Below are 19,439 nucleotides of genomic sequence, written 5' to 3' on the forward strand. Positions count from 1 at the left end.
TAATTTTTCATGTTGGTTTTACTCGGAGTTATCATGATTATTCCCTATTTTTTGAAGGGTGTGGCATTTCTTCTATTATATGTGGAAGGTGTTCTTATAATTGGGTATGTTTTCGAGGCAATTGCTACAGTGAAAATCCCTTATTAGTTTCACATTCAAGATGAAGGATTACTCTCCCTGTGGTTCTTTTGTTAATCAGCACAAATGTACTCAAGATTTGGTTAAATTGGCTAACTTGATTGATGTTAGCAAGCGGTTCAGCCTTTTATTGATCGTACTACATATAGCTAACTTGTGGGAGGCCTTATTTATTTCATTATTACTTGTCCTGATATTGCATATGCTGTCCACATTGTAAGCCAGTTTGTTTCTTGCACCTTACTGATGTTCTAAGTATTATTCGTTTACCTATGGAGTACCTCATGGCCAGGTGTATTATTCTACTCCTCTTCTTCCCTTCAATTATGTACCTATGTTTATTGAACTAGTTGTCTAGACTCTAGACACTTAATGCTCTACTACGGGCTTGGTGTGTATTTCTTGGCGACTCCCATTCCAAATCTTCTGAGAGGCTGAATATTGGCATGTAGTGAAATTGCTTGGCTTCATGGTTTGTTTGATGATTTATATCCCTTTTTTCAGAGCCTACATTTCTCTATGCTGAAATATTCTAGTGCCATTCACATTGCTTTGTTTAATTAGTGAATCAAACATAATGAGGTCAATTGTCTATTCATTTGAGAGAAATACCTTTGTGATTCTTACTCCTCCCTCCATAGCTTTTGCTTATTAGATTACTAACATCTTTAAAAAAGCTATGTCCTCGGCTTGACATCAATATCTTGTTTACCAACTTATGCTATCCACCCAAGATCAGTTAGATGTGGAGTCTTAAGCTGAAGAGGATTTTTGTGTATAATATTATCTTTTGTAAGGGTATTATTGTACTTATGCATATTCAATATATAACAAAGCTTCTTGAGGGTGAGGGAAATTTGGATTGATCACCCTCCAAGATCAGTTGATCAGTTTATGTACCAGGCATAAACTGTCCCAGTATGTCTATACCCCATATTACAAAGGGGATTGGGTTGATTATCATGGATAGCTCAACCGTCAGTCGATGTGCCATCTGGGGCATTTAGCAGGATTAACAATTCCGGACATAGGACATTGTGTCTTCTTGCATGTAGTGCCATTAAAACCCCTGTCTAAAGACTTTATAAGCTAGGGCTCGTACTCAATTAACTTCTATAAATCCCTTCATGTACTCGGTTAATGTATACTAGGCTTTGGAGGGTCCAAGACGTTTAAGGAGTGGGTCAAAGATGGTCCTTTTGTATAACACTCCTTTCTAAGGATATTTTGCCGATCGATTTTTGACCTTGCATGCTTCAGCCCTATCTTCTAGTAGGGAGTTGTCCCTAAGGTATCTTATAATCGGGTCCATCCAACTAGATTCCCAGTCCATACAGCATAATTCCTCTGCTTCATAGGCTGGTTTTTCTAGCACTTCGACTTATATTGTTTGGCATATGCTTTAATATTCTGCTGTTGCCAGTTGGTACAAGGCCATCGCCGAAGTGTTTTTTGCTCTGGGGTTTTGTCTGATCTTGAACTTAGTGAACTGAGCGACTAGTTCCTTCACTTTCTTCAAGTAATTGACCATCCTTCCCTCTTTTGCCTCATACAGTCACTTGATTCACTATTAGTTGGGAGCCGCTATGGACCAGAAGTTCTTCTTTCTGTACTGCTCATGCTACTCTGAGGCCGATTATAAGAGCCTCGTACTCCGCATCACTATTGGTGGTGGTGAAAGTAAACCACAATGCGTATTGGATTATAAATCCCTCCAGCTGGTCGAGTTAAGTCCTGCTCCACTTCTTGCTTGACTGCTTGAGCTATCTATATACAAGGTCCAAAGTTGTACAATAGGTGTATTCTCGCTGTTCTCGCTCTTGTCCATCAAGGTACACTCCACTATGAAGTTCGGCAACGCCTTGCCTTTGATAGCCGCAACGTGGCAGTAATCATTGCCATGTTCACTTAGTTTGTCCAACCAACTGACGATTCCTCCTGACATACTCAACTTATGTAGTACAATGATCCGACGAGCCTAAAAATATAGCCTTAGCTTTTGCGTAGCGATGACCAGAGCAAAGTCTAACTTTTCTATACTTGGGTATCTTACTTTTGTGTCTAGGAGAATATGGCTGATATAATTAGTCGATGCTACTTCTCATTTTCTTTCACCAAGGTTGCGTTGAAGGCTACTGGCGAGATCGTTAGATATATCAATAATTGGTCATATGGGCTTTGACAGAATGAGGAGTGGAGGGGACGCAAGGTAAGATTTTAAGGCCTCGAAGGTGTCCAAAATTGTACTGTCCAAAGGAAGTCCTTCGGGGACTAGAAATTCTTCGATGTTTTGAAGAAGGGTAAGCACTTGTTATCAACTCAGAAGACGAACCGGTTGAGGGTTGCAACCCATCCGACAAGCCGCTGAACTCCCGGATGGTCTTTGGTGGAGTCATGTGTTGTATTGCTTGGATTTTGTTTGGGTTTGCTTCTATCCCCCTATTTATGGACCATTAACCCTGAACTTCCCTGAGGTGTCTCCAAACATGCATTTTGAGGGGTTCAATTTCATATAATTTTTCTTTAACACCAAGACTTCTCCTCAAGGTCGGTCACATATCGAGGTTTTAATGCTTTTACAAGCATGTTGTCTATATAAACCTCCATGTTTTTTTCAATCTACTGTACGAACATACCGCTCACCATTCTTTGATAGGTAGCCTTGGCCATTTTCAGGCCTAATGGCCTTCACCTTATAGTAATAGTTGCCTCGTCCAGTAAGGAAGGCTGTCTTTCTTCGTCATCTTCCTTCATCCTTATCTGATTGTATCCCAAAAAGGCATCCATAAAGGTTAACATCTTATGGCTTGTTGTGGTGTTGATCAACTGGTCAATCCTTAAGAGCAGGTAGCAACTCTTTAGGTAGGCTTTTTTTAAATCTGTGTAGTTGATACAAATGCACATATCTCGATTTGACTTTGGGACCATTACAATTGTAGCAAGCCAGGTGGGGAATTGTACTTCGTTGTTCAGGTTTGAGGCCTTCAAATTTCTTTGCCTCTTTATTGATAACTCTTTAACACTCGGGAGTAAAGTTTCTTTTTTCTGCTTGATTGGATTCAGCAATGGTCTTGGGGATGCCAGGCATGTCCAGCAATGGTCTGGGGGATGCCAGGCATGTCTTGCTCCGTCTAAGCAAAGACATCTGCATTGCTCCTGAGGAAGCTTAGTATTTACTGGGTATGCTCTTAATTTAGTAGTGCGCCGAGCTGAACCGAACAGTCCGGTCTTCTTTGAATAATGATATTTGCTTAAGATCTTCTATTGGTTCCCACCGTTGTAGAAGAGATTCATCTTGGACGTCATCGGCTTCAGTGCCATGAGTTAAAGGCGAAATGACCCCTTTCTCCTTGAAAAAATCGAAGTGGCACCCTTGCGAATCTTCCTGACTCGGGCGGTACATGTCATTGGTCTACGATAATCTTGTTTGCAACTCGTTTACCCATGCGCAGGTAGTCGACGTATCAGGGTTTAGCATGACGACTAGGAGAGGTGAAGGTCGGGTTGTTGCCAACATACCCAGACTTCAGCTTGCTGGAAATCCTCTCCCAGTTTTGGGTTGGGTGAGCCAATATGGGGCTTTAGCAGAGGCAGACCTTTGTTGTTCCCTTGTTTGGCTGGGTTCCCCTGATAAATGGTTTAAGTGGCTTGATTAGTAGTATTTTTGATTGACGACTCCAATCTGTTGCTGCAAGAAATCGTCTTATGCTGTTATGGAAACTGCATAAAGAGGAAAACACAAGAGAGTGAGTGTTCGGCTGATTCAGAAGGGCACTCTTTGATGCTTAAGTCAGATCCCTTTTTGAATAGATAATTCCAGTAAGATCGAAAAAAGTTTGATCCCTTAGAAAGGAGTTTACCTAGGTATTTATAGTTGAAGGTGGCCGCCATAAGTGAGACTCTCCTTTGGTAGCTTCCTTATTTTGGTAGGAGTCCAAATATAACAAGAGTTGTAATAAGAAAGTGAATATAGGAGACATCCCAGTTATGAGATCATCGCGTATTGACCGGATCCCCTAGGATATATAAGGCACGATAACATCTTTTAAGAATCCTTTTCGGAGTAGGGCATGTCGGTTCCTTGCTTCTGAGTTATGTGTTGGGTCAAAGGAACCAACTAACATATATCTGAGCACTGGAATTCGTAGGACTCTTGAGTTGAGCGACTTGGGTGCTATGGCCCAGTTGCCAAGTGACTTGGATGAGGTAGGCCACTCTATCGGCCTACTTTTGCCTATAATTTAGCGATAGCTGTGCCCTACTTGCCTCTTGGCTAGTGGTCTCTTGAGCCTGCTACTCAGTAATAGCCTTAGTGTAATTGAGCTTGTTGAGTTATCTAGGTTACCATATGACGGAACCTCTATGCCACTTTCCTTATCCTAACGTTCAGCCAACCACTTGGTAATCGAGGTTCTTTTAGCAGAGTTGGTCGGTCAGGCCGCTACAGGCTTGCTTGTCCACTTCGGGCCAGATAGGTGGCTCGTCTGGCTCTAAACTGTTCGTCGTAGCCTATATCGTAGCCTACCACACTCGGGCTTGCCCCACTCAATTCTCACGGTGCGGTCTAAGGGTAGCACATTTTTGCCATAACACATTTCAGTTAGGACTCTTTTGATTTCTAGCTATTTATACATTGTAATCCAACAAAGGAAACACAAATCTGAGAATAGAAAAGTATTGGTTCTCAAAATGAGTGTGTGATGATTATGTGATACTTCTCTCCCATGCGACACTTTGAAACTCTATCACAGATTTCTTCCCTTCTCTAACCAGCCATCTACCATCTTATTTCTTTAAAATGCTAAATACAAGCTTTTCTTTTTCTTTTGTTACCTAGTTACTAGAGGGAGTTTCAAGGGAATCTAAGTTGTAACAGGAAAGATGGTCATTATTTTTCAAAATCGCAGTCTTCTATTCCAAAATTTATTTAGGCATTTGTAGATTCCATATTTTTTTTAGTCCCAAGTCTCTATCGGAGTTCTAGAAAGTCTATATGTAGTGTCATTGCATAGAGGATTTAAATTTCATCAAATTATTTGGTTGCATCAATCGTTCAATCCCCTCTATTACACTGCCAACATTATTTTTTTTTAATCACCAGTTCACCACAAGTAGCTGAAATAACCTAGAGGGGGTGAATAAGTTATGTTAGTGGATTTTGAAAAACTTTGGTTTAAAGTGTCCAAGAGTGATTGCAAAATAAAAAATGCGGAATAAGAGAAATAAGCACAATCGCACAACACTAGGGTTTTTAATGGTTTGACTACATCCGACTCTAGTCCACTCCTTACAAGTGGAGTTAGTGGAGTTCCACTTGTAAGGTATTCCACTAGCTCTCTTCCCTTTCAGTATAATAAGTAGGGAGGAGAACCTTTATAGAATCTTCTAGAATAAGAGGATCCGTACAATCTTTCACAGGTAGAGAGGGACCTTACAATCTATTTCCAAGTAGAGAGGGACTTTACTACTCTTTTGGGGATAAGAGGATCCTACATAATACCTAAGTACAGTCTAGGTTGATGTGTATTTACAACCGTCCAACACTAGAGTTTCCTAACTTTTTGGACTAATGCAAAATTAAAAGTGGAATAAAAAAAGAGTTAACTCTTTGTGTGGTGTAATGATAGAATGCAAGATTGAGAATGATAATGATGCACCTTTATATATAGTCTTCAGTTTCTTAATGAATCAATAGAAAAGTGGAAGACTTTTGGTAGACTCTTGAGCTTCACTTGTAATGTTGGAGTTGACCAATAGCTCAAGAAATGTGTGAAGTATTTTCACTTCCAAATACTCTTAAAGTTGCTCTAATGCTTGGTGTTAATTATTAATTAATTAAGAGCATTTATGGTATTTATAGGCGAGAAGTGTTAATTATTAATTAATTAAGAGCATTTGTGGTATTTATAGGTGAGATTAGGAGATAAAAATAGGCAAGAAATCTTACTCAAATGGTCACATTTTGGGTCTACCGTTTGACCGCCATCGGTAGCCAGTCGATCGCCAAAAAGAGTCGTTAGTGAAAAACTAGCCGTTAGAGACCCTTTTGGACCAGCCAATCTCATACCGGTCGAACAGGGCTTTCAGCCGGTCGACCACCTATAGGCTAGGTCACTCCCAAATTTGACAGATTTTGGGAAAACTGAACTGTTGTCAATATTTGGGCCATAAATTTTTCGTCCGATATCAGATTGGCCTGATTCCAAGTGCGTTGGATTCTAACTCGAATCTCTACAACTTTAATGAAGGGACCATCTCCTGATACCTATTTTTAGGTTGCCCAAAATGCCCTTGAGTGAGGTTGATGCTGTTTTCACAGCAATTTCCTAAGTCAAGAAATTCCTAACATGTTCCTAGTCACCTTTAGGTCCAACCACCTGGTCATAGTTACATCCTAAGGTCATTCTAAGTTGCGTGAGTGAAATGCTTGATATCTGAGCTCACATTTACACAATCAAGATACATTTACATAATAAAGACTTAATCTATCTTGGAAGAGCTTCTTCAACTTTCTTCATGTTGGTCTTGAATTGCTTGATGCTTTTACATCTATCAAGTCTTCAAGAAGTCTTGTCATGATGTACTTTTCGTGTCTTGACATCTGGAGTCTTTGATTCTTGGTGTTCGATACGTGAGAATACTTCTTCAAAACCAATTCCTTACACCAAATGGTTCAATTCTTTTTTTTTTTTTTTTTTTTTTTTTTTAAATGTTATCATTAAAACTAACTTAAGAGTGTGGTTTCTCTCTCCCATTTTCGTAATAATTTCTCTGTTTTCATTTTTTTTTTCTTGTTCAGCTGAAATGGCACGAAGACAAGCTTTATTTCCTGGTGATTCAGAGTTGCAGCAATTGCTCCATATTTTCAGGTATTTATGTGATTATTGCAATGTACTATTCTTTTTGATGAATGTTAGCAACACTAACGGCGATTGTTTCTGGGGGATCAGGGCGTACCTTTTATATGATCCCTTCTGATATTTTTTCCATGCTAAAATCTGTATCAAGAGGAATTATGAAAAGGTATTTTACTATGTTCCTTTGAATGTTGGAGAAAAGCTCCAAATTAATGGATTTAAATAAACTCCAACCTGACTCGCTGACGTGAGTCCTAGTCTTCCATTTGTCGAAGCAAAAGGGTGAGCCACATAGTTAAAATTCATCTGATGCTGCTGTTTTTTTTTGGCTTACATTGGTCCCGTATGGCTCTTTTAAACTTATTTGATTAAGTTTGATATCATCCTTTTTGTTACATCTATGCATATTTATAGATGTTAGATTTTGGGAGGAGCTAGTCGATTAAACATTCAACTGTTTTGACCTGTCACTCAAATAGAAAAGTAGGAAATCCAACTAGATGATCACAACATTTCATACGTTCACCTTGTTTTAAATTGAGAGGAATAATATGACACTGTTCTGCAAAGGCCATGATTAAATTGTTTGTAACGTGGCAAAACTTTTGCCTAGATGACAGCCATTGGATTGTTAATGAGATGGGGTTGGGGTCTTGTAAGGCATGGTCGCATGTTGGCCATGTCATTCGTTCAGTCGAGTTGGTATAGCAAACTTGAATCCAAAAGAATGATTCAAATTCTAATCAGATTGAACCGATCAAAAACAACTTGTCGAACTAGAAAATTTCAACTTTTAAGTAATTTCATGCACATGAAATGTCTAGAGCATTACATTGGAATTTTTAACTATATAAATTTTTTTAACTATAGGTAACTACCATAAATTCAGCCAATCAAACTCACAATTTCATCAAAAATTGATTTCTTTCTATGATTTGTTCTATACCCGGTTGCCATTCAGCACCTTTTTGTGTATACTACCTTCTTTGCCTTTGGACTTTTCCCGAAGTGCAAGAGGGGATCCCTTGGGATGTTATATATTGATGTTATATTCATCCTTTAACATTATTATTGAATGTATACATAGGAGGTAAATACTTAAGTCTAAGACTGGATTTGACATTTTAAATACAAATATTGAATTTGGGGATTTAATTACCTTGTTTCTGGCTGTCTAGCCATTGTTTTTTAGGTAAAAGATTGTGTAGAGACTTAATGAAGAGCTTTTTTGGTGAAAGACACTCTGCAACGATGTATTGTTGTCACTTTTTACATCATCCCTATTTCCATTCTATTCTAATATTATGCTATAGGAGGGTTCATTCACGTTGTGTTGAAGCGTTCTCTATTTCATTCTTTGTGTTTTGAAAGGTTCTCAATACTAGGTAATAACATGTAGCATGTCGGTTGCCAGCGTAGGGCTATATATCATGGTTCAAGATCTCGGCAGGCGAGATCTTGCTAATATCTCGTTTTTCCAAAAAGGCGAGATGAGATGCATGGCGAGATAGAAATTGTACAAAAACTCGACGGAGATCTCGAGATCTCTCGAGATCTCGCCAAATTTTGAAGAAAAAACACTAAGGAGTAAGGATTTTGGTGCTTTTGCTTGAGGATCTCCATTCCTACACTCATTGAAGCTTAAAAGAGTATCCACATTTGGAATTACTTTTCTTATATTTGACGTCTTTTAAATTCTTATGATTATGTTGCATCGTGTGTTGATTGTGGAATGTGAACTGTGGAATAAAGCATACTAGGCTAAGGTCCGAAGAGTCGGAGACTACTTACATAGGGTACGATATCAAAGTACAATTTTAGGTTTGATTTTTAAAAAATTGATGGGGAAAATTACTTGATTACCCATTTATGGGTTTCCCTTTACAAAATTACCCACCAAAAGTTTCAGTTAACAAAAATACCCAAAATTAGGTTTTCCTCTACAAAATTACCCACTTAAAGTTTAAGTTAACAAAAATACCCAAAATTGAGTTTGGGTTTACAAAATTACCCACACAAAGTTTCAGTAATAAAAAAATACATGATTATATGTGGAAGATGAAGACTCACTATTTTGGGTAGTTTTGTAAACCCAAACTTGATTTTGGGTATTTTTGTTAATTTAAACTTTAAGTGGGTAATTTTGTAGAGAAAAACCTAATTTTGGGTATTTTTGTTAACTGAAACTTTTGGTGGGTAATTTTGTAAAGGGAAACCCATAAATGGGTAATCAAGTAATTTTCCCAAATTGATGTTTCCATTGTGTTTAGAAGGCCTAAAATAGGGTAAATACCAACTTTCAGGGGCTACAAAGACCATATAGCCACCGAGACCAACCATCGAGTCGACCTGGAAAAAATACAAGATCTTAGTGAGATCTCGGCAAGATTTGGCAAGATCTCTCTTTTCTGGATTAGCGAGATGGGAGGTGAGAGCGATATCTTAAACCTTGCTGTATATAGCATCCAATGATTGTCAATGCTAACCCCTTCATTGTTTTGATATATGATATGGGAGCCTTAAGGTGGGTAAACTGTGGCATTTTTGTTGCTTCAATGCATCATTTCTATCATTCGAGCCAATTTGATCATCACATGAAGCTGTTAGATAGATGTCTGTGTGTGCAGAAAATACTCTTTAATTATTAGTATGCTTATTCCCTTTTGGAGAAACCTTTCTTCCGCTGGTTGGAAGCTGCCTCTCTATCATTGGTGGCCATTCCTGCCATGTGGAGGCTAATCTGGTTATTGTGACCGTCCATGGATAGGTAATTTATAGAAATGCTACATGTCAATAGCCTATTCTGATCATTTAGACTTACATTCATTCGGTTCTTCACTATGTATTTAAGCAGTCTGAATCCTTCCCCTCCCCATCCTAGTCACAATTTTTTCCCCCAAGTCTTTATGTTGAAATATGGTGAAGGTTGATAGACTCGAACCTTACACTAGTGGATGGATATCCACGAAGAAATATGGGAATTAGACTATCATTTCATAACATGGGCTTTATGCTACAATTACACAATTTTGCTATAAATTTTTTGCCATGCTTTTTCATTTACAATTCTACGCACGGAATTTTGTTTCTCTCATCCTCTTGTTTAGATTTTTTATTCTGTTGTGGTCTTTGATGAAGATTGTTGGGAACACCAACTGAGGAGCAATGGCCAGGGGTTAGTGGTTTGAGGGACTGGCATGAATATCCGCAGTGGAAACCTCAAAACTTGGCACGTGCTGTTCCATCATTAGAACCTGATGGTGTTGACCTCTTATCGGTAACCACTTATTCTCTTCATTTGCAAGCTGTAACGTACATGTTTTTACCAATTCTCATAAGCTAAGGCTAATCTAGAATTGTACGTTGCAAATTTGGAGTATTATATGGTGGATTGTTTTGCTTAAATTCACTAGCCTTAATTGATGTTTAAATGGCAAGATATGTGTTGCTTTAATCTACTAACGTATCAATAACAACAAAGGGGAATTGTTACTGACATGTTACAGCAATTGGTATAATAGAAACCTTTATTTTTCTCTTCTTTGGAAATTACACTAGAAACTTGGAACTGCAAAAGTGAATTTGGCTAGACATGGAATAATTTACTGACGCTCCCAACCAAAATGAGGAATCGCCCAACTAAAAAGAGCTGAGATGATTTAGTTTTAGCGGAAAACTTGTGCCAGCACTTTTTGTCGATAATATCTTCCATGTGATTGCTAATTTGTTAGCAGACCCAGATTTGAAGACTATAAAAGCCGGTTGTACCATTTGCTAAATTATCTCTAGAATGAATTCAGTAACGACCTTTCTATTTTACGAGTGATTGTGCTTCTCCCGTAGGTAGCTTATTCAATAAAAAAGTGACATTAGTTTATTTAAATTTGCAGATTCAAGTATGTTTCCTCCACACAAACATCTCCCCACCCCCCCCCAAAAAAAAAAAAAAAAACATAACAGTCAAAACCAATGATAACAGTGTGTTTCAGAACCAATAACTGACAGTGTTTGTTTGGTTTTGTTTGGAACTTTGAATCAAGCAGAAGATGCTCCAATATGATCCAGCAAACAGGATTTCAGCGAAGGCAGCACTTGATCACCCTTATTTTGACAGTTTGGACAAATCTCAATTCTAGCTGTCTACCTGCCTCTATTACTTATTTTGGATTAAGGATTTGACCTCAATCAACTCTAAAGAGACAGACATCCTAGAGGGGGTTTTTTTTTTTTGATTTAGCCGTGGGGTGGGGGGGGGGGGTGGGGTGGGGGTGGGGGGGGGGGGAGTAACTTTGGTTGCCATTATGCTGCTTTTATCCATCATCTCGGTGATTGTAATGTACTTGATGTTGCTCTAGCTTAATGTGCTCCATTTATGGTTTGGTTCTATGTTTATTGTCACCGCTTTCTCTCTCTCTCTCAGGATTTTGTGTAGGTTTTTGACCATAAACTGAGAAGATAATTAAGCTGCATTCCAATGCAATAGTTGTTTGCGGGAGGTATTCTTACACTTCCTGTGATCGCTCAATCATTCAAGTGCTGAATTCTTTGGGAGAATCTACACTGGTTGATTAACAATTAATTTTAAACTCTCCCCTTAATTAGTTTGAATGCCCTAAGGGTACATAAGGAAATATCAAAAATTTTAAAATGGTGGTATTCAGAGGGAGAGAGGTTTTGTCTGGGTAAGGGTGCTCCTCTCTTCGTCAAGGTATTTTAAAGAAATTTTTATTCAGCTTTCTTGCCTGGTGGTGGGATAGAAGTTTCTTGTTTACGACAAAGTGAATCTTCATTTCGAAAGGAAAGAGAATGGTTGGTTTCGTTATCATAGTATAAATAATATTATTATAGGGAAGAGGTCCTCTGAGTCGACTGTAGAGGGTACACTACAGTTCTTTTTCTATCAAAGATTTCAAGTAAAATGACCTCTCTGCCTCCTTATATACTAAACTTTTTTCTTGCTTCTCATTGGTGCGTTCCATATTCCTCTGGCTTTTTTTTTTATTTATTTTTATTTTTGGGGGTTAAGAAGAAGACTATTCATTAGTTGAGAAATTTGTGAAATCAGTCACGGAGTAGAGTTTAGTCAATTTTGTCATACAAGCTATAGACTTGGCCTTCCATGCTAAGGAATCTGCAATTGCATTCAATTCCTCATTTAAGAACATAGGTGAAAGAACAACTACAAAAATAAGAGGCTACAAGGCGAATATAAGGTTGTGCGGATAGAGAAGCGTTTATATTATGATGATCTTGTAGATATGATATAAGCTGCTTACTGTTCAATTCCACCACCAAGAGTTCTACGTCTAGAGAGATCAATCGCCTCTTAACATTCCGCTATGGACTGCAAGGCTTCGCCTTCAGGCTACAAGTATACTTTGAAATGAAATCACTTCAGATTTTGCAATCATTGGATCGCCCCTAGAGTTGCGGGATGATCACCCCTATAGGCCTGTACCACACTTTCCCTTTCTAGAATTGCAAGAGGCATCACAATCTAACTTCACAAAGGGGTGAGTTGAAGGAGTCCACGGCTGAAACGAAGTGGAGGAAGCTACCATTGGACTGTGTTGTGTTAGGGTATTGCTATGCTGCTCATTGGGAAGTAGAAAAAACATCATAAGGAGACCCGAGTCTTCTACCAAATACCATGTCATTTCTTGCTCACCAAAATCTTCTATGCTATGAAGCTACACAGGCCAGTAACCTCTCTGCTAGCCTTCTTCCCAAGTTTTTGAAACTGACCCCAATCACTAATCAGACTTTAGAAAAACAGTAAAGCCGGCTTCAGAAACATCTGCCACGCCATTTATGAGGTCATCGAAGAAAAGGCATTTAAGTCGCACCCATGTTCACATTGGATTTAATCTAGCTTAAAGCAGAAAGAGAGAATGTTGTATTTGAAAACGATGCTTCATAGCAATAAGATAGAAATAGGGAAACGAGTTCCAATTCCAAATTTGAGACGGTGATTAGATACACTAACACAGTGTAATCAAACACATTATTTCCTAATACTCCAATGCGTGGTTTATGAAAAATCAATCTGTGTTTGGACTTAAGTGAAGCCATTGAGTCCACTAGTCCAGATATGTCTAAGTTGTCAAGGAAGGTGCATGTTTTTGATGCAATAAAATAGGATCATGATTGTACCTGATGAGATTCGTTTACCATCCATCATGCTTGTGGTGGTTCTGTCCCTTTAAGTCTCAACTCTGTTAGTCTGTTGAGGTCGGAGGACCACCGGATTTTTTGTCATATACTCTCCAAGTCTGATTAGATCAAGTCTCTCTCTCTCTCTCTTGATGGGTACATCCTCACGTGGAGGGGGACCCACGTGTTTTGGCTTTTGAGCGGCTTTTACAAACCGCAGTAAGGGGTTCTTTCTCATTTCTCACTCCCTCTTATCTCAATGTGATCAAAAGGGCTTTAAGCGGCAGAGAGGTCTCTCTCTCTCTCTCTCTCTCAGTAATTGTTGTGGTTGTTGTTTTTATTTTTATTTTTATTTATTTTTAATTATTATTCATTTTCAAACCATAAGATCGAACGAGGTTTCGCAAGAACTCTATCCACGAGAAAAATCAGAATAGCATTTTGATTGTACTCTTGGTACGAATTGTAGTGTGACGGCGTGATACTGTTGTCTATGTCCAAGGAAGCAGAAAATGTAATAGTTCTTTGTGTATTTTCATTTCTAGTTGAGGTGAGAGTGTTATTGTTCATGTGATTTCACCTTGTTATTTTGTGAGATATTTTGTTATCTAAGAGTTATGTATTGGTTTTGATGCTTATTAGTTGCCTATAGAGTATCTAGAGAGCTTTGTAATCCCATTATTGACATAGTGGAAGTTGGATTTGGACTAGATCCCATGGTTTTTACCTTTCTCATTGAAATGATTTTCCACATTAAAAATTAGTGTCTTCTATTGTGGTTTGGCTTGATTGATTTATCATCAGCATTGTTAGTTCTCTGCACATCATTGTTATTTTGTATTTCTATTGATTTGCATACATATGGTGGGAAATGGATTTAGTTTTTCCCAACATCTTTCTCCTTTTTATATTTTCACATCTCTAACAAAATATAATATCTTTTTATCCCCTTCAGATATGTATTGACATGGGCTAAACTAGATCAAATCACATCTACACAAGCATGATAATACCACATTCTCATGTTCTCCTGAATACCTGGCCAAACCCTTGGTGGCCATGACCACCGGCATTCCCCCTCCTCCTCCATTCCCTCTTCCTCTCTTCCCACAACCCCCGCCACCCATTCCAGTTGCCTGTGTCCAATGTCCTGGACTCCAAACCTTGGTCCTCTCTCTTTAACCCCTACTCCTACTCCTCTCAAGATGGTCTTTCCCTCCACTTCATCCGCCCACCCTTCTTGGTGACAAAACAAAAATCAGTCTCTGCCTAGCAGGACATCTAGAATCCAAAATCTTAAAATGGAGGAATTGTCTTGTTGGACACTTCTTCGATAGTAGACCTCCTTTCCCCATTGCTAAATCTTCTCTCAATAAGCAATGGAGGACTGAAGGTGCTATAGTTACATGCCTCTTATATAAACTTCTCCAATGAACAAGAAAAACTGAGTCTTTGAAGGTGGTCCTTGGCAAGTGGATAAGAAACACATCTTCCTTCAACAATGGAATAAGTTCTCTCAACTCTACAAGCTTGAATTCTGCTCCACCGTTATTCGGATAACCATCTATATTGGGGATGGTAGTGAGCTATGCTCAGTAGAAACATGGTAACTCAATGTGAAAACCTGGAATGAGATACTATAAGATGGAAATGAAACAACTCTACAAGTTTTGTGAAGGGTGTTGATGGTTGGAAGGGCGTAGGCTCAAGTAATCTTAAGTGCAAATTGGCACTGATGCGATAACTCAGCGACACAACTCCAAAATGCGATTCAAGTGTGTGAATCTTGATGATAAAAATGGTTCAAATTATGTGGGATCCCCCCATAACGTTTGGGGGGGGGGGAGATTTGGTATTTATAGTCTTGGGACCTCTTGGTCAACCAAGGAAGGTTTGGGGTGCTTCTATATCTAGGTTGATCTCCTTACTGGCGAGAGATTGGGTGTCTATATATAGAAAGAATATATCTCCCAAGGTGTGGATAAATCATTTTTTTTTTGTCACATGGGCTTTCTAGAGTATTCTAGGTGTACTAGGGGTCTTAAGGAGTGTAGATGCATGCCTTCGGTGGCAAGTGGGAGATTTGGCTAAGAAATGGCCCAAGATCTATGAAATCCCTAAAATTTCGTAGGACCAACATAGAGTAGACTCTAGCCGTCTTAAAGCTGGATTTGATTGATGTCGACCTGGCTGCATCTGGCATTGACAGAAAAGCATCCGATGCCGGCCTGAGCTAGGTTGTGTTTTTCTTGAGTTGACTCGGTGGCTTTGGTCCAATTGGATTTTTAGCTTAAATTAGGATAGATCTATGGTTTGATGTGAGGTTTTGATCAATTCTAAGTATATTAAAGCTATTTGTCAATTTTGAAACATTTTAGCTTAATTAATTAACCATCCTATGCTTAGCATGGAAGTAAAAATACACGTCTAGGTCAAAGAAGAAATCTTGTCCATAAATACAAGATCACTTTGTGTCTTAGTGGGGTTCCCAACTCATCATTACTTAGTCATTCTAAGAGTGAAAAAATGTGTTGTCTACACCCTCATTACTGCCAAGATGACTGCCCACCATTTTGCACCCATGTTTGATCATATTCAAAAGTGGCTCTAGCTATGGAAAGGTAAGCTCCTCTCTTGTGATGGTCGCTTAAAGCTTCTCGTATCTATTCTTCAGTCTAGATACATCTATTGGTGTGGTGTTTTTTAGCTTCCTAAGGAAACCATGAAGGCTATCGAATCCGTCATGTGTTCCTTCCTTTGGAAATGAATGGACTCCTCCAAATTTCTTCACCCAATCAGCTATTCTTCTGTTTGCCTCCCTAAGGAAGAAAAGGGCTTGGGTCTTCGTAGAATCAAGGACACCAGCTCTGCAAGAGTCCTCAAACTCATCTGGAAGGTCATCTCTCAATAGAACAACATTTGGTTCTCTTGGGTCTACTCCTTCTTCCTTAAGAATGACTCTCTGTGGATCGTCCCCCTCCTCAAATGCCTTATGAGTGTGGCGTAAGATACTCCAAACTAAGCCTATTGCCCTCAAAGCGATCCATTCCTCTATAGGTAATAGCTCTTCCACTTCCTTCTGACTCGATAACTGGTACCCCTCATGTATACTCTCCTTAATCGTTGGTTCTAGATCGGTCTATTCTTCTGGCCTTCGCAGAGACTCCCTTGTTGCTTCCATCATCTCCAATGGCTTTTGGTCCCCTACCCTCGTCCCCCCTTCCATCTCCTCCCTTCAGCCTTTCTTGTCCCCTTGCCCCTCCACTGGTAGAGAGGACAGAATCATCTAGTCCCCCTCATCATTAAGTTGCTTCTTCCTGTGCTTGGAATCTATTCAGGCCCAAAACTCCATTGGTCTTTGCCGCAATATTGTCTAGTTCAAATGCCATATTCCCTGTCATAGTTTCATTATCTAGAGAGAAATTATCATGCCCTGTTCACATAGAACCGGACTGGTGACCGGGTTCCCTCCGGGTAAACCGAAACCACCAGGATCATCTGATACAGTAACCACAGCACAACATACCACAAATAATCATGGAAATATAATTTCATAATTCAGCGGAAGTCTTGTCATATATAATTACTTGTAAATCCCCGTATACTCTTGATACCAAAATTGTTATATATTGTATATTTACATGTGTGCCCACATGCATGATATTTACACGAGAATAACAATTTAATTATCGAGAGCACAAAAAGGAAAAATATACCAAAATAATCAAAAAGCAGAATTGTGTTTGGTAATAACTATTGTTGCCTCGCAACACAACTCTCGCACGGGCATCCAACTCTGTGATCGAATCCTTTTGGGGGCCCACCAATCTCCCACTGGAACTTCGCCAGTGGACCCTAGCTCCTGTTCCTCTACTGGGAATCCTGAAAAATCATCTAAAATGTGTGTGTACGAGGAATGAGCTCACTAGCTCATAATGGAAAGAAAGACTCACACAAGCAATTGTAAATCAAATAATACTATATGCATGAGATTCATTTTAAGACTATCCACCTAAGCAACATTACAAAGTCATAGGTTATCTATTACTCACAATCACAGTGCGTGTATGCCCTGGGTTCAAGACGTGTTCTCCATCCCGCAATATGCTCATAAGGTTATCAGAGAAGTTCAGCCGTGAGCACTTGAAAAAGTAAATCGTGACCGAACCATAGCAGAAATGTAAATCGTGACAGAATCACAGCAGAAAAGTAAATCGTGGCCAAACCACAACAAAAAGTAAAAATAGTACGATTAGCCCTCTGAATGTATCACCAAAGTTACCAATTGTCTTAATGATCAGCCGAGCGTACTTCTAACCACCACAATGGTCCACGACCGACGCTTCCCCCTAGTGATAACCCAATACCTAAACCCCTGTTGGGAAGGGTCGTAGCACGAGGAAATGTTAAATCCTTACCACATACTCCTATATGAGATAGTACAACTGCATAATACTTTCGTGTCCCATTCCACGGTGTACTAATGCATTCGTTTCAAGACCAACTACGACATCTAGTCTAGCAATTTATCACATGCCCAACTCACCATCAATCCAACAATTTAATAAATCTATGTTCATAATTCAAGGCAAGAAACAAGTATTTGGAATTCAAAATAATGCATATCAATTCATAAATGCATCCTATAGTAGACAAGCAAATGCATGAAAATGGCATTCATAGATGGCATGATGATATATATTAGATGAGGATGATGCAATAAACATTCCCCATTTACCTATTCTTGTAGGAGAATATGCGCACATGATATGGGTAAGATCCGGCATGCGAAGAGGAATGTCTCGAAACCTAACACAGATAAGGAGCTTAGAATATGTCTGTTTTAGAACTAAAAAATGACGTAAGATATGTCACGACGTGTTTACTAACACAAAGAAGGTTGTCGATGAGTTTGAGCTCAAATAGAGTTCATTTGGACTACATGTAGGTCATACAGGTGGGTGGGGGAACCCACCTGTGCAGACTGGCCAAGTAGACAGCACCCAGACACACACCGACAGGTGCTACCAGTGGGTCTGGTACCCACCGGTCCTACCCGTCCGTAGGCCTAAAAGCCCAAGCGAGACTGGTGGGTTATACCAGCAGGTCTAGGTACCAGCCGGTCTTACCCTCCTGTAGGCCTAGAAGCCCAGGTAAGATTGGGGGCTCACACTAGTGGGTCTGACTAAGTCAGTGCTACCCACTAGTGCTCAGCGGGTTTTGCTGTACTTCTTCCGTTCTTCATTCCTCCTCTTGGGAGTCCAAGGGGGTTGTTTCAACCTCTTTTCTCACACATTTTAGGCTTCATCCACTTGAATATATCATAGATCTAAGTTCACATCAAGGTTTTGGGGAGGAGCAAAATCATACCTTGGCTCAAGAAACCCCAAAACTTAAGATCCTATTTCCCAACTCAAAATGTCACCACAATATCTCCAAATCTTGGTTTCTTTCCTCAAACCTTCAAAGAAATCACATAAGGTTTCTATTAGCCCTTTGATTTGACCACACACAAAAGGATTTCATCATATTCCAAGGGTTTATGGCGTTACTTACCTCAAAACGCAGATCTCAAGGCACTGATCACTATTCCGGCTACGAGAAGGCAAGATGAGACCTCGAAAATCAAGGGGGAATGCTTCTTCCCTCTTCCTTCCCTTCTCCTTCCTCTTTTCTCCCTCTTCTTTACTCCTCTCACCAAACCCTTACTGAAATCATAAATAGGAGAGAGAAATAAATAAATGCTATTTATACCTTGGTTTGTAAATATCTACCAAAGCTTGTTTGGTTTTACCCCTTTATGGGCCAAAATGCATTAAATCGTGATACCGACCGAAATAGCCAGCATTATCGGATACACTTAATTTCATTACAACGGGGAATCCGAAATATATGTGCTCACCCAAGTTGGGCTTGCTGGGACCCACGTTTCTATTACAGGTGGGTCACACTGGTGGGTCTCACACCTACTAGTGACCACCCACTAGTTGGCCGAACAAGGCCAATCTTGATGTATTTTGGTGGGAAATGGGTTCTTATGTATATCTCACTCCCGTCACTTGTTGTGGACCAAGTTCTCATCATCTAATAAGATCCCATACCTTTTCTATTCGTACATGGCTTTATGATACGTGCAAGGGCAAGGCTTTGGCATGCGAATCATATGGGGTACCAGCTCAATCTTGTTCGACCACCCCGCATTTGACGTCACCCATGCTGTCATACACCATAGGGCACTCGCGTCAACCCTTTTCGATTTGGACCCTATAAGACCAAACCGAACCAACCAAT

At 39.5% G+C, this 19,439-nt stretch overlaps 1 protein-coding gene across 1 annotated transcript; it reads left to right on the forward strand.

Moving 5' to 3' along the window:
• The first annotated feature begins 1,724 nt into the window (after positions 1–1,724).
• On the forward strand, positions 1,725–11,349 carry LOC122057942 (cyclin-dependent kinase B1-1-like). The gene is made up of 4 exons (XM_042620306.1): positions 1,725–1,818; positions 6,746–7,007; positions 10,134–10,272; positions 11,039–11,349. Exons 1-4 carry the CDS (start codon positions 1,725–1,727, stop codon positions 11,129–11,131), a joined length of 588 nt encoding a protein of 195 aa, XP_042476240.1. The 3' UTR covers positions 11,132–11,349.
• The last annotated feature ends 8,090 nt before the right edge of the window (positions 11,350–19,439 follow it).

The sequence above is a fragment of the Macadamia integrifolia genome, chromosome 12 (genome assembly GCF_013358625.1).
Source record: "Macadamia integrifolia cultivar HAES 741 chromosome 12, SCU_Mint_v3, whole genome shotgun sequence".
Taxonomy (NCBI): Eukaryota; Viridiplantae; Streptophyta; class Magnoliopsida; order Proteales; family Proteaceae; genus Macadamia; species Macadamia integrifolia.

Bases quoted from the DNA above. Each gene is read 5' to 3' on its own strand.
- LOC122057942 (XM_042620306.1), top strand. From the start codon at position 1,725: ATGGACCAGAAGTTCTTCTTTCTGTACTGCTCATGCTACTCTGAGGCC. The intron at 1,819-6,745 runs GTAAACCACAAT...TGACATCTGGAG, and splicing joins CACTATTGGTGGTGGTGAAA to TCTTTGATTCTTGGTGTTCG. The intron at 10,273-11,038 runs GTAACCACTTAT...TGAATCAAGCAG, and splicing joins ATGGTGTTGACCTCTTATCG to AAGATGCTCCAATATGATCC.